The sequence below is a fragment of the Ailuropoda melanoleuca genome, chromosome 16 (genome assembly GCF_002007445.2).
Source record: "Ailuropoda melanoleuca isolate Jingjing chromosome 16, ASM200744v2, whole genome shotgun sequence".
Classification (NCBI taxonomy): domain Eukaryota; kingdom Metazoa; phylum Chordata; class Mammalia; order Carnivora; family Ursidae; genus Ailuropoda; species Ailuropoda melanoleuca.
Genome location: NC_048233.1, coordinates 86,148,191 through 86,167,970, shown reverse-complemented (window position 1 = coordinate 86,167,970; position 19,780 = coordinate 86,148,191). Strand labels below are relative to the sequence as shown.

Sequence of the window (19,780 nt, the reverse complement as noted above, 5' to 3'; positions counted from 1 at the left end):
ACTGGAAGGCGGTCCCTGCAGGCAGCGCTCGTGTCTTGTTCGTGTTTCCTCAGGGCTTAGCACGGTGCCAGGCATGTGGTGGACATCCAGTATTTTGGGGCTGAATAATATGAATGTTTCGGAAGCCAAAGTAAATAGTTTCAAGTGGAGGTAGGACCTTCTGTCCCGAGAAAGTCAGACCAGCTGTGGCTGGGTGGCCGGTGGCCGCACCCGGGTGAGCTGAGGCAGTGGGCTGGGGGGTGCGGTCTCGCCCCCCTCTCTCCTGCACCCGTTTCCTGAAGTAGCAAGCGGGAAGGTGTTTGGAGACCTAGTAGTTACAAAAGGGCTTCCAGTGGTTGATGTGCTCATTCTAAGATTACACGCTGTCCTTCTTAACCTACCCATTTTTTGTGTTTCTTAACCTGTCTGTATGTCTTAAGTGTTTTCCTTCGTTTCTTCCTCCAGATTCTTTCCTCTGCACGCAGCTCCCCTTTCTCCCTACTGGCAATAAATACTGAATTGTAGTATTACATGGGAACAAAGAGATCTCTTGTTTACAGTGTTCAATCCCAGAGGGAATCGCAAAGTGCTTGAGTCTCCGTCTATCTTCTCTCCACCGTCCCAGCGACAGGCTGACGTGGCTCCGGAGGACTCTGGGCAGTGTGTGTTCAGCCCAGTGACCGCACGGCCTGTGGAATGCGTTCCTGGTGGCCTTTGTGCTGAGCGGACATGCTGCACATGTGCTAGGCCTCCTGAAGGAACATGGTGGGGCTTAACCTCTGTATAAAGTTCGCAACTTCAAACTCAGAGGCCTGTTAAGGATCGGGCACGAGCATGTGTTTTATATGGAGCCCACCCCGATGCCCTTGAGCTTAGTCACTTTACACGGAGGGAAACCGAAAAACAAATGTTAATTCTGATGAAACCTGGATGCCCAGACAGGAGAAATCCTGACAGAACTCTGAAATTCGGGGGAGGGAGGGTGCAGATGGCTGAGGGCTCTGCAGGGCCCCCAGCGGCAACCCGCCTGCTGCCACACCCTGGAGCCACCGGCTCCCAGCCTGCCTTCACCTCGGCATTTCGCTCCGTGTGGGTTCCAGGTGGAGAGTTCGAGAGACGCCTTGCAGACCATGCACGTTCTCCTGCGGGCATCTCTGGTGCTGGACGAGGGGCCAGCACGGCGCGGCTGCCAACAGCAGATGTTCATTTCTCACCGGGCTGGAGGCTAGAGGTCTGAGGTCAGGGTGCTGGCCCAGTTAGGTTCCTGGCCTGCGGGTGCTGCCTTCTCCCTGTGTCCTCACGTGGCAGAGGGACGGAGGAGGGACAGCAGGCTCTCTGGGACCCTTTGTATAAGGACACTGATCGCATGGGGGCCCCACACTTGTGACCTCATCAATACCTAACCACCTCCAAAGGCCCATCTCCAGGCACCTTCGCACTGGGGCTTAGGGCTTCAATGCGTGAATTTGGGGAGGATACAGTTTAGCTCATAGCAGTCCTAGACACAAAAATGCAAATGAGTAAATAAAGATAAGGCCTCACAAGGTGGTCAGACCACAATTGTGGGTGACACAAGACAGTGGCTAAACTATAATTGTGGGGGGGTCACCGACCAGCAAATCTGTTTGCTCCCCCAAGTGTGGAAGTGACCAAATTACTTTTTCCTCTAATGTGGTTCTGTGTCCTTTGGAAAAATAACTTCTCTGTTTTCTGTTTTCTTCTCTATAACTTTAGCATCCTGTCATTGCCTGAGTAGGTCCTGTTGAGTGTCTGTTTTTATAAGCTGAGTTTAAAGAGCTGTTTCACTTTCAGCAGTGTTTCTGCGGGATTGTAGTCTCCAGGGGGCATTTCTTAACTGGGGGTGAATAAGGATCACCGGAAAGCATTTTCTAGCCACACTTGCCAGCCACTCCTCAGACACAGCGGCCTAGAGGTTCATTTGCTGTTTAATGGCAAAGGACTAAGGAGTGAATTTGAACTGAGACCAAAAGATAGTTTTTGAAGGCAGGATGATTCTAGATTCCACATGGGTTATTAGGACTAAGATAGCATCTGAGCGTCATTGGGTTTTGACAAGAGACAAACGTTAAAATGGAAGTAGGGAGTAGATTAGGGGGAAGAGCTGAGCATAGACCCCATGAATGCTCCATGCCAGGGTGCTCTTTGGACCGAAAAACAGGCCCAGATCTGTCAGTTGTCCTTAAGGTTGGGTTTGGGGGCAGAAGACACCTGTGGCCGGTGCACTCCTTCTCCATGCTGCGGGCCGGAAAGCAGGCCAGCGCCGACCAGAATGGATGTGGTGGCCTTTGGGAAGATGCCATGGGTGGAGCTCAGACAAGGTTTAAAATAAATACAAGAAAATACCAATAGACACTGTTCTATTTTCGAAATCAGTGACTGACTGGGTTAAACTTGAATTTTCAATCTCATCAGTAGAGTGTGATGGTTGCAAGCGAGGGTCCTGCGGATTACAAAATGGTGGCCTCTGTTCCTTCGTACTTAAAGTGGGGGTGGCACTGGCAGCGCCTGGAGGTAGGGTTGCCGGGGGTTAGATACCACCACTCCCGTGGAAGCCCTTGTGCCTGCACTCAGTAAACGTCCGGTGTGTTGTCTGTTTTAGGGGGCCGAGGCCATGGTTCTGGAGAGCGTTATGTTTGCCATTCTTGCAGAGAGGTCTCTTGGGCCAAAGCTGTACGGCATCTTTCCCCAAGGCCGCCTGGAGCAGTTCATCCCGGTAAGATGTGTTCTCGACTGGTCGGTTGACAGGTGCCGCAGGCAGAAGACGGATTCTTTGTCTTGGTGCTGCAGGAGCCTGAGATGTCGTGGGCTGACATAGTAAATGGGACTTAACGTCATGAAACTGTATCAGAAGTAAAGAAAAAACAGATTTCTGTTGAATTTACGTTAGAACCTCTGTCTTTCCTGCAAAGATGTTCATCCAAATGAAGAATATATATGAAATCTTACATTCCATTGTCCCCTAAAGTTGCTTGCCCTGAACCTTTCCCCTTTCCCCTTGTCCCCTCAATTTCTAGACTGCCTTTAGAACTCGCTGCAGAGCCCCGTGGCCCTGACCACACCAAGCCACACCCGGGTCTCTGCTTTGTCTCCCAGCTCACTCCCTCTGAGTCTCCCCAGCTCCCAGTGCCAGTCAGCTTCCTCTGATGTTTCAAAGCCCAGCTCAAATCCTGTTTCCAGGAGTCGGGACTGTTTGCATTTTCTTGCTGTCCTGAGGCATTTCCAATGCTGCTGTAACACCTTCACCTGTTTGAGCTCCTCGAGGACCAGGGTCACAATGGCGGCCATCTTGTGCCCTGCCTCACATGGCCACCTGTGTGTGCAGGGTTGCCCTGTACAGTCGGGCAGGTGGTTAAGCACCAGACACCTGGCTGAAGGGATGCTCTGCTTGCCAGGACTCAGCCTGTGTTCAGCAGGAGGCTGGAGGAAGGGGTCCTAATTGTCTAATCCCCACTGCCCAGGGGTAGGAGCCTTCCTGTGACCTGTCTCCCAGGAGGACGCCCTCTGCTGGTTGATGCGGTAGCGCCTTCTGCAGCTGCCATCCCCCCCGGGTGAGCCGAAACCAACGGCTGTACCCTCACTACACACCTTCAGTCTCTGCCCCGGCACCTGGCTGGCCACCTGGCGGGGTTTTCATTTATAACTGTCCCAGTGAAGACCATAGCATCCGACTGGCATGAGAATCAAATGAGAGAATAAAGTATCTGAAAGCGTGGAAAACCTGAGACACTTCTATGGTTAGAAGTGGCAGCGTCTTAAGGACTTAACACTGAGTGTTAAAACCAGGTTTGTAATGGTACAGATAGTCTGCCATTTTAATAAAGCCCACTGAAAGCAAACTAAAAACTGTTTAAAATATACATGTGTGGTAAAACTTCTCTTGTTAGGGAAGGTAAAGGACCAGTGAGCACAACCCAGAATAATGGGACTGTCCTGTCCTGGACCAGGATCTGTGGGTGGTAGCATCTGTGGGATTGATGCTATTCTAGTTCTGAAATTGTTTAGGATGTTGTAAATAGTGAAGATTTTTTAAAGTTCTGCGGAAGTGCTAGGTTGAGCTATATGTAACTACCGGTCTTCAACTGTTTTTGACCCCAGAGATGGTGATTTCATTTGGCTCAGCCTGCTAGCCTGTGTTATTTCCAGGTTTACTCTTGAGAACTGCATGGGGTGGGATGCATTCCACCTTGTCTGGTTCCCATAGCCATTTTCCAGAGGGCCCAGGAGAGTAGTGACCTCTGAGGACCCTGGTCAGTCTCCTGTTGATCTCTCCTGTGCTGGGAAAGGAGCTTGGAACTCTGAAATAGGTTCATCTTTGAGCACAGTTAGCCTTAGACTTCCATGATGCCAAAGTACTGGCATGTTTTAACAGAGCCATGTGAAAGCTGAGTTCCCTCCCCTAGGAGCTGAGTTCCCTGTCCTTAACCTCGGCCTGATCACTTGATAACTTGAAGGATTCCCGAGTGGAGGAGGACACGGTTAAACCTGCTGCTTCCCGTGAGCTCTGAGCTCTCATCATGAGGCTCCCACCACTTGTCAAGACCTCGCTGACTGGGTGCCGGCCCAGAGCCCTTGCCTGCCTTGTCTGTTCTAGGTCAGAGCAGCCCCGCCAGGGACTCCATGTCATGCTTCTCATGTTATAGAAATCAGAAAGTCAGACGCAGAGGTCTGAGTAGCGTGCCTTTGGCCATGTGACTTTGAAATGAGGATTCAGGCCGGAATTTGAGCTGGGTGTTGTCTAACTTGGAGACACCCCCCTTCACCGCTGTGGCTGGGCGCTCTGGATTTTCAGAGGAATGCCTCTTTGGGGTTCTCTAGGGAACAGTGCATGTGGACAAGACAGACAGGTCTTAGTTGATTGTGATTTCCTCAGGAGGAGCTGGGTAAGCGCAGTGGCGGGGGCTGGGACCCTCTGTTTCTTCGTTCAGCTGTGCGCTCCGAGAGCCTGTGCCGTGCTGGGTGGGGTGCTCCGGGTGCTGCAGATGCCACTGCGGCTGAGGAGGGCATGGCTCACCCTGAACTCCTGGCCGGGCTTCTCAGGAGGACCCGTGCTGAGCACCACGTCTTGGCTGCGATGGGTCAGGCCGGGGTGTCTGAGCCGCTAAAGGAGTTGGACATGGGCTCATGCAACAACCCTGAGCCCCGGAGCTTTTAGCAGGGAGGAGGACACGCTCTAGTGAAGGAAGAGAGAAGGGAGGGCAGAGTCCGCCTAAATGCTTGTATGTGAGAAGGGCCTTCTCACAGTTAAAAGGGTTCAAAATAAAATTGGCCTGTGGAGGTAGCCCCCCGCTTGCTGCGAAATGCCACGGCGGTCCCTGGGTCACCGTTGGCGGGTCGCGTTCCTCAGGGAGTTTCGTGCGCAGCTTAGACACCCTGCACAGCTGGCTGCCAGGTCTTTGCCTGGTGTGATCTCACCCCTCCAGGCTCCCCCGAGAAATGTTGTTTTCTGACTCCCTTGTTCATTCCAGAGCCGGCGCTTAGACACTGAAGAATTAAGTTTGCCAGATATTTCTGCAGAAATAGCCGAGAAAATGGCCACATTTCATGGTATGAAAATGCCATTCAATAAGGAACCAAAATGGCTTTTTGGAACAATGGAAAAGTAAGTGGTCAAACCGCTTGGCTCTAAGTTATCTCTTAGCGGCTGCCAGAGGTTCCAGAGTGAGTACTCGCTTGCCACGGTAGTCGGAGGGCTTCCTCTGGTCCGCCGGGCTGGTGGGTGGGCAGGAGAGGAGCTTTCTAGAGAGCCTGGAGCCCCAGGCTCTGTCCCAGGGATGGGGCTTCCCGCTGCCACTGTGTGATTGTACTTGACAGGGGCCCCCCATAAGCCGCAGCGAGCCGAGCAGTGATTTTGTTCTCCTTTCCTGCAGATACCTGAATCAGGTGCTGCGGATTAAGTTTGCCGGGGAGCCCCGGGGCAAGCAGCTCCATCGGCTCCTGCGCCTCAACCTGCCCCTGGAGCTGGAGTACCTGCGGTGAGGAGCCCGAGGCCAGGGCAGCGGGGGTTTCTGAAACAGAAGCCACGGGGCTGGTGGGGGGACCGTTCAGCCCGAGCTCCGGGAGAAGGGGGGCAGGAGGCTTGGCCTGCGAGTAGGGGTGCCACGCGGTCTCTGGGGCGCACTCACCCCGAGTGCAAGGAGGCACTCATGGTGACAGTGGCGCTGAGGACGTGGATACCAGGACGGCCTTCGAGGCACTTGTGTCTTATTAGGAGAGACGGAGACAAGCAAACGCGTCCCCTAATGTCAAATTGTGATGAGAGGTGTGACGGAAACCAGGGCCGGAGCCGACTGAGGAGGGGGCCCGCCCAGGGGAGAGCTGGGTGCGCGCGGGGGGCTGGCGTGGAGCTCCGGGTTGAGCTGGGGTCACGTGATGGCAGTGCTCTCGGAGCGCATGGGGACAACACTGCAGGGAGGCTGTGTGGCAATGCCGAGCGCCAGTCCAGTACCCGGCGCACGGAGGCATCTGACCTACGGTGTGATTCCTTTTCCAGGTCGCTGCTTGAATCCACCCCTTCTCCAGTAGTGTTTTGTCATAACGACTGTCAGGAAGGTAAGAATTGCTGCCTGTTACGTGAGGCCAGGTGTATGTGTCTCCTTAGCGGCCTCCAGCGTGTGTGACGCATGCCAGGTGTCCGTGCAGAGGGCGTACCTGCATGAAATAGTGGCCCAGCTCCACGTGCAGTATTTATAACCCTGAAAAAGAATGAGGTCAGGTTTTTATGCAGATCAACAGAAAATCTCCAGGATATATTAAGAGAAAAAAAGCAAGTTTTAGAAAAACACGTGGGGTGTCCTCCCATTTTTGTAAAAAATACATTCATAGAAGAAAAAATGTAAACATTCGCTAAACTGGGAGCTTGGATAAAGGACTGAAGCTTCCTAAGTCACATGTTTGTTCAGTGTTTAACTCTGGTGAACACCACAACTTTGATAATCTGAGAATGCAGTAAGAGGTGACCGCCCCCGCTCAGTCTTGGGGGCCTTGCCCTGGCCACACCTTGCAGGTAGTTGAGGCCACCCGCTGTCCTGGGATCAGTTCACTCTGCCATGTCCTTGAGTTTCTCTGCCATGTCCTTGAGTTTCTCTGCCTTCCATAAAGTACGACGGAGCCCCCATCGAGCTGGGCAGCTCCCACCGGTGCTGCTGTGGTGCCGGGCTTTGGTGAGGCTTTGCCTTGCTCTCTCCATCCTCTGCATCAGCGGCCGGCTCACGTCCACCCTTGGGCCCTTTGCCAGGCTCAGCATTGTGTTTTTAATTTTGACCACAAGTCCCTGTTGAAGACCAGTCATCAATCAGACATTAGTGTGATAGTTTAGTTTATTTAATTAGCTAATCATTGTTGGCCGAGTCGAGCAGGGTGTAGACGTATGTTAGCAGGCAATAGTCAGCTGTACAGATGTCACCAGTGAGGTCTGGGGGACGTGTGCTGGCCAGTGAGAGGCTAGAGGAGGTGGGGGTTGTACATTTACTTTTCTGCTGTTCTGGGCATTTCCTTTTAATGGCCCCTGGAAATGCAAGGTGTGTGCCGAAAAGCCTAGAAAGAGCACCTCCTGCAGAAACCCTGGAGAGAGCATAGCCAAAAAACTAGCAAAGCCTGGCTCACCGGTGCCCACCTGCCAGCCCAGCAGTGACAGATGCTGGATACCGTGTCATGTAGGGGTTGGGGGCTTGGAACAGATGCCTGAAGAGCCATTCTGGCTGCCAGTTCACTTCGGGCCCAGAATTCAGCCGTACAGGAAATATGGTGGAAGGAACGCTGCCTGTGGTCTCCTTGAGAACCAGGCGAGGGAGAGCAGCAGGGCCCTGCGGTGGCTGAGCTCGCCGTGGCATCCTCATCAGGGAGGACAGCAGGACACAGCTTCCTAGCTGTTGGGGAGGTCAGGTCAGCCAGAACGGCAGCAGGCCAGTCAAGCATTTTCCTTCATGGCCCTGTGTGAAAGGTCCGGGGGGTGCTGCCTCAAGCTGAGGGAGAGCCGTTCTTGTTACTGGGTGAGCATGGAGCCATGTTACTCTCGGGCTGCTGTGAACAGGGGCCTTGTGTCAGCGTGACCCAAGGCCTTCTGCCGGGGGCCGGGCCTCGGGGGGCAGTGCTGCTCCCGGCGCTCGCTCACCACGTGGTTGGGGTTCCCTGACAGGATCAGAACCACTCTTGGCCCTTCTGTTCAAGGACTTATGCCTTCAACTGTGCAACACGCCCCTGGTAAATGGCATGTCATCTAAACCTTTTTGCAGGTAATATCTTGATGCTGGAGGGCAGAGAGAATTCTGAAAAGCAGAGACTGATGCTCATCGACTTCGAATACAGCAGTTATAATTACAGGTATGAAACTGCTACAGGAGGGAGTAGGCAGCCATGCCATGGTACCCTGGGAGCCAGCACACTCCGTCCCAGCGGCCCACGGCAGCACAGGAAGCAGCCCGGGCCTGTTCTCCACGGGTAGTGGGGGGCAGCGGTGTGAGCGATCAGAACGCAGAGTGTGGTGTTTTGTTGGCTTCCAAGATCAGAGTACTGAGTGCAGGGAAACGCTCTTGAACAACGGCTCCTGCCTGGTGGGTCAGATGGCGCTTTTGCAGCCTCAGAGGGCTCTGGTTCTGGTAACTGCCCTGTTGGCTCTCCCTGTCCCTGAGGCAGTCGTCCTTGGGGGACCTCAGGAAGGACAGTTATTGCTGGGAGGGATGCTCGTGACTCGGCCTTTTCCCTTCCTTCTCTGACCAGGGAGCCTCGGGGCGTGGCCGTTTGCCCCCTTCTCTGCAGCTCTTACCTCTTTTTTAGGGGATTCGACATTGGGAATCATTTCTGTGAATGGATGTATGACTATAACTACGAAAAGTACCCTTTCTTCAGAGCGAACACCCTGAAATACCCCACCAAGAAACAACAGGTAGGAGACGGCTCTGTGTAGGCTTGATAGTAGGTAAACTGCGTGAGTCCATTTTATACAGTTAGACTCGATTGCATCTTTGTTTTTGTTTTTAATGACACACCCCCCCCTTTTTAAAGATTTTATTTATTTGAATGAGAGAGAGATAGTGAGAGAGAACACAAGCCATGGGGGAGAGGGAGAAGCAGGCTTCCCACTGAGCAGGGAGCCCAATGTGGGACTTGATCCCAGAGCCCTGGGATCATGACCTGAGCCAAAGGCAGACGCTCAGCCGACTGAGCCACCCAGGCTCCCCATAGGACACCCTTTCCAAAGGATACCCTTTTTAAATCATAGAATGGTTAGGCAAACCCTTTTGCTCTAAAATGTTATTTTGTGTCAGGACAAAAACTTGACATTTTAATCCCTGTGCAAGAGATAACCTGTATTCATTCATTTGGAGAGCACAGTCTCTTTTGTAGCTCCTTCTAGTTTTTTCCAAAAAGCCTAGCCTCTGATCTGCCTCCCGGCCTTCTTTGTGGGGATCACGGTGATTCCCATGTGTGTTTCACTCTGTGCAGACAGAAGTAGTCTTTTGGGCACCATGACTTAGTAGCTGCTGTGCTGTTACAGTTCTCTTTCTTGTCCTGAGTATGGGGGGTGGGGCTCCATGAAGAATCACCCCGTGGGGGACCCCTGGGTGGCTCAGTTGGTTAAGTGTCTGCCTTTGGCTCAGGTCATGATGCCAGGATCCTGCGAGCCACAGGGAGCCTGCTTCTCCCTCTCCCTCTGCTCCTCCTCACCCTGCTTATTCTCTCTCTCAAATAAACAAAATCTAAAAAAAAAGAAAAGAAAAGAAAGAATCACCCTGTGGGAAGTTCCTCCTTGGGAGCCCCTACTCCATTCCTGAGCCCACCGTTGGAGCTGTGGGTTGAGAGTGAGTGAGTAGCGGTGTGGAAGCAAGCTGGGCTGGGGAGAGGGTACCCTGAGCCTGTGCAGGGCAGCAGCCCACCCCCCTTCAGAACCCTGTTATGGGACAGCCCTTCCCCTGGCACCCCTGCCTGCTCAGCAGCATTTCGGGGAGGTCAGAGCGGCGTGAGGACAGGGATGCAGTCGGTTGCTGCTCAGATGTCTCTTGAGCTCTCACCTGTGCCAGGCACGGTGGCCGTGTCTTCAGCAGATGGCCCACACGCTAGGGGCAGCCGTTCAAGTGTTGACTTGCTGTGAGACCAAAACCGCGTCGCCCTCTTCCTGCCACACTGTAAGTAAGGCCGACAATGACGGGCTTGAGTGTGTCCCAAGCAAAGTGCCAGACCGGTTCTGGGCCTTGAAGTCATGCTGTGTGAGAAGGAGGTTAGGGATTCCAGTTTCTGCCATACTGAAGGGAAGCCCGACCTTTGTAAAAACTGGGCAGCCCCAGAGGTGTGAACTCTCCAGCCAGGAGGAGGGGGGTTTCTGCCGCTGAGAAGACAGGCTCCGCTGCGATGGAAGCAGAGCTGTGTACGTGCTCGGACCGCACAGCCACGGCAGTGAAGACAGTTCCAGTTCGATTTTCTGAGCCGATTTAAGAGTCACATAGAGGTGTTGGTCTTCATTAGCTTTCTACACCTAGTAGGTAATCTCATGCTTTTCTCTCTTTAGTCCACTAATGAGATGTTTTAAAATGTTAAACCGTCTTAGAATCCCTAAAATACACATTTGAATGAGGTGTGTGGTTTCGGAGTGCTCTGTCGGGTCCAGTTAGTCTCTTATTTAGGAGTTTTACATCTATGCACATATGCGAAACAGGCTTTTAATGGTCATTTTAAAAATGATTATTCATATCTGTTTTTGGAATAAAAATTATGCTAGTCTAATAAAATGAGTTTAGTGTCCCTTTGTAATTTTCTGGAACAAATTTACGAGATGACGTTCTTTGAAAATTTGGTAGACTTTGTAAGAAAGTGTGGTCCTAGAACTTTTGGCGAGGGAAGGTCATTAGTTACTATCTCTTACGGTATTGATCTATTCAAATTTTTTGTCTTCATTGGCCAATTAGAGCATTTAGTATCTCCCAGAAATTAACCCATCTCTGGCAGTTCAAACATGGGTTTTAAAAACCGTGCCTGGATTTGAATCCCAGATCTGCCACTGTTCACTGTCACCTGCGGACTCTGTGTGCAGAAACAAAGGCTCAGGACAGTGCCTGCCACGTGGAATTTAATAGGCACGAGCCATCCCCTTGCCTGTGCCAGGGTTACTCCTTCCAGAACGCCCTGCTAGGACAGCGCGCGAACTGGAACGCTGCTTTCTGGTGGTTGGGGGTGCTCGCTGTGAAAGCAGCCTGGGAGAAGGCAGATGGGCGGGGTGGTGGAGAGGCGGTATTGGCATTCCAGCTAGATGATCCGTTAATGATGTTCTTCTAGGTAAAGCAACTGCCCACTTTTTCCTTATTTATAAAAGAAAGTGAGTGGTGGTTTGCTGTGTTCTGGTGCCGTTTGGTGTAGTGTGAGGTGCTCAAGAACGGGGTCTCCTAAATCCTGAGTCACGTGCAGATTACACGGGGACCCTGGTAAAGCTTCTTCTCCAAACCAGAATCAGACCTTGCCACTCTACAGACAGGAGTGCGTCCGCTCAGCGCCGCAGAGGTGGAAGGCCCCTCCGTGTGGTCTGGTCAGCGCCCGCTCTGCCCGAGCCTCTGCCAGTGACCTCGGGCTCCCTAGTGCCCGTCTGCGGAGATGCGCGACATAGGCTTACCCTGCTTTGCGACCGGGCTGTGGGAAACGTGGGTATGGAGTCCGTTCCACCTCAGTGATTTTGTCCAGAAGTGGTAGTGGTTCCCTATGCTCATCTTGCCGACAGAGTGGCCGCGAGTCCGGTAGAGCTCTGCCGGGAAGCCGGGGATCGCTGCCACACCGGCGAGCTTCTGCGCTCCCGCCTGGCACAGAGCTGCTCCGGGCTCCGCCGGCCGTGCGGGTGTCCCCTGGATGGGTCGTGCTTCCTGACAGCTGCTGACTCTAATGTGATTACTTTTTTTTAAAGCTCCACTTTATTTGCAATTACTTGGCTGCATTCCATAATGAATTTGAAAACCTCAGTAATGAAGAAAAGTCCATTATAGAGGAAGAGATGTTGCTTGAAGTCAATAGGTAACTTTTTTGTTGTTGTTAATTTATAAAATAGCTGTCTGTTTGTAGAATATACTTGGGGTGCCGACTTGCAGTCCTGGGTATTTTAGGAGCTTCTTTATACCCCTACATTTCTGGGACTTGTACTTAGCTGAGCACTTAGTGCCTCTCTCAGCACACAGCAGGTGTGGAGGGCAGGGTCGGTGTGCAGGGCCACGGCACGAGGATGGCGTTTGGCACAGTAAGCCACACCTGGGGCCTGCACGCTCTTGTCACCTGTTGCTCGTGGAGTGGTGGGCACCATCTAATAATGGGTTTCTTCTAAAAACTAATTACAAATTGTGAGTGTTCATTCTGAGTCTTGCTTTTAAAGTCTGTTTTCAATAGCTCTCAAAGCGGGGCTGAGAAACTTCTAGATTTTGTGAAGGTCTGGACCCGTTTATCATACACGTCTCTCTAGTCCAGAGACTTAAGTTACTCCTATTCTTTGGGCTCTCTTAGAAGATTCTTTGGTAAAAATGTTTAAGTGACTTTGGCCCACCTTGTCCTCTCCAGCCCACTTACCACAGATGCCCCCTCTTCCTGAAGTGTCCACACCCCTGTTGCTGGGCATGTGGCCACCTTCGCTGTCCTGGGGCTCCCCCTACCGCATAGATCTTCCCTCTCTGGTTTTAGAATGGATGGAAATAGAAAAATGGAGGAGAGCCTGACAGAAAGGGTAGTCCCAAGGGATGTGTAATGGGTCAGGGACCACAAGAAAAACAGTCGGGTTTGAGGAGGACACTGAAGCATTCAGTGAAGCCCACAGGCACTGTTGTGAGGGGAGCTTGGGTTCACGGCGACGCAGGCCATGGCGTGGCGTAGAGATGGGCACCACGCTCTCTGCTTTGTTTCACTGCTGTGCAAGGGCAGGGGTGAGGGCGAGGCAGTATCCTACCTCCTGGGAAAGCCAGTGAGTCATCCAGAGGCCTGCATGTTCCTCCTCTCGCTGCATTACGCCTACTAAGAGTTGCTGATGCCATGTGCTCACATGTGAGGCAGAGAGTTTCTTCCCCAGTGTAGCCCGTGCATCACGTGCATGGCCCCCGAGGCCTCTGTGTGAGTCCCGGGACTGTAGCTGTGAGCCAGGGATGGCAGCTGGGCATATCCATACTGCAAGTCCACCTGCCCCCAGCCAGAGGTGGGAGAGGCCAGCTGCGGTGCCTGCACCCTGTTCTGGGTCCCTGTGAAATAGAATCCTGTTGAGTGGGCCAAGGCTGACCGGGTTTGCACCCGGATGAGTTCCAGGGCCCGCCAGCAGGAAATCCCATCCCTGGGCCTGTGGCCCGCGCCACACATCTCACATGCATCTCCTGCTTTTGTAATTACAGGTTTGCCCTTGCGTCCCATTTCTTCTGGGGACTTTGGTCCGTTGTGCAGGCCAAGATTTCATCCATCGAATTTGGATACATGGTATGTTCTGGGGGTGGTTCTCTCTTCTGTCCCGAGATAAGGTTGTTCACCGTGTTTGTGAGTGCTTGGTGGGAGTGTGCGTTCCTCACAGAGGGCTCCTTGTGTCGCTGCACAGTGAGCCCACTTTGGCTCTGCACCTGCCTTTGGAGGCGGCCTCACTTGCAGGCAGCAGGCCCGCCTTCCTGCTTCAGAGAGGTGCTGTATGGCCTGTGGCTCTGATGGGGGATGTAGAACTCAGACCCCAGCGCTCCAGCCCTTGACCTTAGTCCCTTCTGACACCAGGGACCTCGGGTGAAGGAACTCCCGAAGCGTTTCCTTCTGCTGTCGTGGCTCCATTCTCCATTCCTGCAGCGCCCCACTTCACGTAGGCGGCTGGTACTGAGTGAATGAGCCGTCCTGTTTGTTGCAGGAAAGTTCAACAAGCCAGGCTGCCATTTTCTTCCAGCCTTAGGACATAGAAAGTTTTAACCGTGAGTCCAGCCCTCCGCTGCCCCATAATGAGTGTTGGTGGTGTGTCCCAGGGCAGGGGGCGCACAAAGTCTGTAGTGAGCGCCTTGCTTTAGGAAGGTAGAGGGAATGATGAGTTTGTTTTATCCTTCCAGTCCTGCATTAGGGTGATTTCTGCATCCAGGTGGAAGGTTGGGTAACTCACAGGTGCTGTTAGGCAAAAGAAGGGGGAATAAAGAATTTTAAAGCAGATTTAGAGCCATGGTCAAATGATATTGTTAAGACAAAGTACACAACAAAAAATAGTACCAAAGTAAGGAATAATTTCATAATAATAAAGGGATCAGTTAATACAGAAGACATAAAAATATCCTAAAATGTGTACGCACCTGTCTTGCTTCAAAAGACATAAAGCAAAACCTGAGAAAACTGAGCAGAGAGAGAGGCAGACCCACAGAGCAGAGGGGCAGAGCCAGAAACAGCAGCAGGAGGGAAGGAGGAGGGGCCCGCACTCTTGCCCAGCCTGACACTGTTGAGTGCCCAGCTGCCGAATGTGCATCCTTGCCCAGTGAATATGGCACGTTCGTCAAGATAGACCATATGCTGGGCTTTAGGAAACAGGTCTCAAGCTGAAAAGAACTGAAATACAGAGTATATTCTCTGACTACGGTGGAATTTAATAGGAAATCAACAGCAAGAAAATCTTGAAAATTCTTAATTATTTAGGAATTAAATAGTACACTTCAGTAAACCCTAGATCAAAGAAGAAATGAAATAGACAACTAGAAACTGTTTTGAACAAATTATAACGAAAACACAATATATCAGAATTTGTGGGATACAATTAAAGCAGGGTTTAAAAACTTGTGGCTTTGAAGGTCATACATTTGTATTAGATAAGAAAGTTCTCAAATCAGTGACTGAAGCGTCTACCTTAAGAAGCTAGAAAGAGAAAAACCAACCTAAGCCAAAGTCAATAGAACTAGATAAAACACGCAATTCTTGATCTCAGGGTCATGAGTTCAAGTCCCATGTTGGGCACGGAGCCTGCTAAAAAAAAAAAAAAGAACTAAATAAACTAAGAGCAGAAATCCTTGAAATAGAAAATGGATGAAACCAGAAGTTGCTTCTTTGATGAGCTCAATACAACTTACAAACTTTTGGCCATACTGAGCAAGAAGGAAAGAGATGACACACATAACCCGTGTTGGTACAAGAAGACATCACTCTGGATCCTGTGTATGTTGAAAGGGTTAGAGAATATTATGAAATTTTACGCCAACAGATTTGACAGCATGCATGAAATGTGCACATTTCTTGAAAGATACAAATAACAAAACTAACGTAACGAATGGTCATATAGTTATTGAATAAATCGAATTCACACTCAGAAAACCTCCCTGTAGAGTAAACTGCGGGTCCTGGTGAATATCATCAAACATTTCAGGAAGAAGTAATACCAGTTCTGCACAAAGTTTTAGAGAATAAAGGGAGGAGGGGACATTTCTCAGCTCATCTGATGAAGCATTGCCCTGATGCCGAAAGGAGACAAAGACGTTTCAAGAAAACTTCAGATCAGTGCTTTTTGTGAACAGGACAGAAAAAACATTATCAAAATAGTAGCAGAAATTAAATCGGACATCTACAAGAAGATAATATGATCAAGTGGCATTTATCTCTGGAACGCAAGGTTAATTTTAACATTTTAAAAACCAGTTAGTGTAATTCAGCATATCAACAGAATGAGGGAGGAAAACCATATTATCTTCTTAGTGAATGCCAGAAAAGCATTTGACAAAATCCAGTCCCCATTGTGATTTAAAACAAAAACAAAAGCCTCGGCAAAGTAGGAATCTTCTCCTTCCTCAACCAAGCTCAGGGCACCTATGAAAACCTGTAGCTGGCGTCACAATTACTGGTGAAAGCTGAGCGCTCCCACCCGGCGGAGCCCCAGACAGAGAGCGAGGCGGGCTCCTAGCACCGGGGCACCTAGCCAGCATGGTAGGGCCAGGAAAAGAGAGGAAAGGAAGAAGAAAAACTGCCTTTGTATTGTAGGTGACATGATCCAAGTGCATGAGAAAACATGAAAGAATCCACGGAAAGGCTGTTGAAGCTGGGGAGTGAGTTTACGGGGGTGTCAGGATGCAAGGGCAGTGCACAGAGGCCAGCTGAGTTCTACAGTAGAAACTCTTCCAAGTGAAATTTCATCGTGTCTGCAGTGGTGGAAGAACACGAAATACTTAGGGATGAGATTTTTTAAATATGTACGTGATCTTCACACTGAAAGCTGTAAAACGTGGCTAAAAACACCGAAATAAATGGACAGCAAGACCACATGTGCAGCTTCAGAAGATTGCGTATTAAGAGTCTGTTCTCCCCACACTGATTTCCAGAGTCTCGGCGATCCCAGTCAGAATCTCCACAGGCTTTTTGGCAGAAACTGATTAAGTTATAAAATATATGTGAAACTAAAACCAACAGAGTTGGAAGACTGATTCTGCCTGATTTCAAGATGGATTGAGACAGTGTGATATTGGTGTAAAGATAGACATCCGTCAAATAGAGCGGAGCCAGGTGCCCAGAAACACACTCACACGTACAGTCAACTGATAATCAACAGAAGGGCCACAGTAATTCTTTGGGGAAGGGATTAGATTTTGAAAACCTTTGCGGGTACAACTAAATAGCTATATGGGAAAAAGAATGAACCTTGATCTCCTGCCCTACACACAGCTTAACTTGAAACAGGTGACAGACCTAGGTGTAAAAGCATCTGGAAAACAAAGGAGAAAAGCTTTGTGACCACGGCAGGGATTTCTTGGGTTACGTGAAGCACTGACCATAAAAGAAAAAAGATACGATAAGTTGGGCCTAATCAAAACGAAAAACTTTTGCTCTTTGAATGACAAAGAGAAAATTAAGAAAATAAAAAGGCAAGCACAGACTTGGAGGAAATGTTGCTGCTCTCTGTCTGAGAAGGACTTGTATTTAAGAATATATAAAGAACTCGCGACTTGGCGAGAAACCAAAAGAGCTACTTATAAACCAGTGAGAGATTCGGACACGTCACGGAAGATAAATGGCCAGTAAATGTCCGTCTGCTTAATGTAATTAGTCATACACGAAATGCAAGTTAAATCCCGAGCGAGATCCGCTGCACACCCGATGATGGCTGAAACTTCAGACGCCGACAGTACCAAATGTTCGCAAGCACACGGGGCAGCTGCACCTGCATACACTGCCGAGGGGGAAGGTGGGAGGTCTAACCGGCCTGGAAAGCGGTTTGACGGTACACGGAGCGGACAGCCCGGGAACCTCCTCCTTTGGTATTGCTCCAGAAGAAGTGAAGCCTGTCTCCACACCACGGCCGCACTCCGGTGCTCAGAGGGGCTTTATGTGTAATAGCCCTGGACTGGAAACCACCTGCCCACCAGTCACGTGAGTGGGTATTTGTACCGTGTTAGAGCCACGTAATCGACAGGGACTCCGCCGGAAACAGGATGGGACCGCAGAGGCTCACAGCAGCGTGGAGGAATCCCAGAAACGTGAACGCTGAGTGAAACAGGCCAGACAGGAAAGGGTACACACGGGATGGCTCCATTTACGGAAAAGCTTTCGACGGCAATCCTTGGTGATGGAAATCAGTTCAGAGGCTGCCTGTGGCCAGGCGTCGGGGCGGGGCCCATGGAAACGAGCATGCTGGAATGTCCTCCAGCAGGACTGTGGTGTGGGTGCGGAGTTAGATGGACGCATTTGTCCAACTGTGTGCGTGAAGGAGTTCGTTTCTGTGGTACGTAAGCTACACCCCGACACTGAGCTCGCAGCAGCGACGCTGTAATTTTCCCGGCGGTCGGCATCGCAGACTTCTCAGTTTGGAGTGGGTGCTTCAGAGATTGGGCTGGCTTGACAGTGGCTTGACGGTTCTCGAGTAGACAGAACTCAGGACCAGGGTTTCGCCATCCCTCTCGTGTCCTGTGCGGTAATCCTGCTGTGGGTGATCCCAGAAAACTGGGGTACCTTCTTCCTCGCACCTCTGCTCTCAACTTGCTGACTCAGCCCCGGGGACCTGCTGTGGTTGAAGGTCCCTGAGAGGGGAGCCTGTGTCGGAGGCAGGCCTGGATGGGACACGGGCGGCCTTGGGCGGGAGTCCTTAGTGTGGCTGCTCTTTCTTGTGTCTCCTAGGACTATGCCCAAGCAAGGTTCGATGCCTATTTCGACCAGAAGAGGAAGCTCGGGGTGTGAGTGTGGGAGGCGCCATCCACTTCATCCCTGGACTGCGTGGGGGTGGCCGAGCCAGCGGGGCCCTCCGCGCTCCAACGACTGTCCCCGCGGCAAGGCTTGGATGGCTCGCTGCCCAACACAGATGTGTATGATACGAAAGACTGTATTAAAATTGAGTAACATTTATATCCTATCTTGTTTACGATTTCACTAGGACTCTGCAATGAGATCGGGAAGCAGAAACATAGTACAATAGCTCAATAGTGCAATATCTCAGAATCCTTTGAGGCTAGAGAAGGCGTTTTTCTGTTTGGGGCCTGAAGTTTGCAGTCAGATATGGCAGACAGCACGAGTAAACAGTGTTTCTGCGGGTACTTTTTTTGGTTAATGTTGATTTTTCAAGGATTTGAATTCATGTGCTGGGGAACGCTGTGACCAGTCCCCGGGAAGGTGACAAAGTGTGTAGACACTGCTGGCTCCTGAGGGCGGCGAGTGAGCAGGGACAGACCGTGACTGCTCAGCGGCCTGACCGAGCGCGCGCGCGGAAGCTGCTTACCCCCCACCCTTCCCGTCCACACGGCGGGTGCCCGAGGCAGCGGCGCCTGTGCGGGGGGCAGGCTGTCGTCTCTGTACAATGAATGTCGCTGTTCTGGACCTGTTGTTCGGATTTCGTCATGCAGACGCATCTCGCCCTGACTTGTCTGCGGCCTCTGCCCTGCCCCCTCCTCAACTGAACGTGCTTTACTAACCCCAGCCTCGGGGGGGCAGGGGGCCGCGGCCACGGGGGGCCGACCGCTGGCCAAGGAGCAGCGTGGGCCCCTGCGGGCATACCCGCCTCCCACCTGCCCTCCCCACAGAAAGCAGGCTTTGCCCTGCTCTCCGCAGCCTTTCCTCCACCTCCACTCAGCCCCGGGTTGTGGGTTCTGGGACAGGTCGTCCTGCTGACCGGCCTGCTGCTGGGGCCCTGGTGTGCCCCGTGGGCTCCCGGTGTCCCTGACAGGGTCCTTCTGGTGGGAAAGAACAGCCTGTATGTGGAATGTGGGGGCATGAATACACTAGAGCTGGGACACCCATATATATTAAATGTCCTTTGGGATAGTTTTTTTTACTCTGAACTCTTATTTGAATTGCTTTTTGTGCATACATTTCTGCTACCAGAGATCCTACTATACAAACAATAAAAACATACAAAACGCATCCTCACTGTCATCCTTGGTTGTGTCCTGTCGGGCAGGGCTCCCGTTACCTGGTGGTGCCTCTGGAGGCTCCTGGCTGGTCGTCTCGACTCTCCGCCCCGCCCCGCCGCCCGCAGAGACCTGACGTAGACGAAAGCAGCAGCAGTGGGGTGCGCTGGCGGAGGCCGAACGGCCGGCTTGGTCACGGCAGGAGAGAGGTTTTCCACTGTCCACCCTTCTAGACATCTAGAAGTTGAGCCAGGTGAATGAGTTTTGGTATCCAAGCGATAAAACCGAGCAGTACACGACACTGCATTCCTGTGTCCTGTGTAAGGTCTCACCCAGAGCGATGTTCCCCCCACTCCCCGCGGTGTCTGGAGGCCCTGAGCAGGGCAGCCCTGGCCCCGGGGGGACGGGCTCCTCCCAGCAGCTGGCCAGATGAGAGCCACGGCGAGACAGCCAGGCCACCCGGCTTGCCGTGCCCAGGGCATCTCTGGCCTCAAAACGGCCTTTGTTCC

The 19,780-nt window shown here is 51.7% G+C and overlaps 1 protein-coding gene and 1 long non-coding RNA gene across 17 annotated transcripts in view; one reads left to right on the top strand and one right to left on the bottom strand.

The window, feature by feature from the left end:
* The window catches only part of CHKA (choline kinase alpha), a 58,225-nt gene extending 38,941 nt beyond the window's left edge, over window positions 1-19,284 (top strand). For 4 of the 16 annotated variants that reach the window (XM_034644882.1, XM_034644881.1, XM_034644879.1 and 1 more), the window contains 10 exons: window positions 2,600-2,713; window positions 5,466-5,599; window positions 5,868-5,972; window positions 6,491-6,549; window positions 8,232-8,319; window positions 8,773-8,881; window positions 10,017-10,121; window positions 11,882-11,988; window positions 13,338-13,419; window positions 13,702-14,830. In XM_034644882.1, the coding sequence (XP_034500773.1) occupies window positions 2,600-2,713; window positions 5,466-5,599; window positions 5,868-5,972; window positions 6,491-6,549; window positions 8,232-8,319; window positions 8,773-8,881; window positions 10,017-10,121; window positions 11,882-11,988; window positions 13,338-13,419; window positions 13,702-13,809 (1,011 nt within the window). In that variant the 3' untranslated portion in view covers window positions 13,810-14,830. Of the gene's footprint in view, window positions 1-2,599; window positions 2,714-5,465; window positions 5,600-5,867; window positions 5,973-6,490; window positions 6,550-8,231; window positions 8,320-8,772; window positions 8,882-9,707; window positions 11,989-13,337; window positions 13,420-13,701; window positions 14,831-18,048 lie in introns of those variants that run through there. The other 12 variants (XM_034644884.1, XM_034644883.1, XM_034644885.1 and 9 more) reach the window with 10 other exon arrangements.
* LOC117796627 lies at window positions 10,863-18,052 on the bottom strand. The gene is made up of 2 exons (XR_004621171.1): window positions 14,829-18,052; window positions 10,863-14,076 (listed from the first exon to the last, which is right to left on the bottom strand). It is a non-coding gene; the product is annotated as an uncharacterized LOC117796627 (long non-coding RNA).
* Window positions 19,285-19,780: the final 496 nt, after the last annotated feature.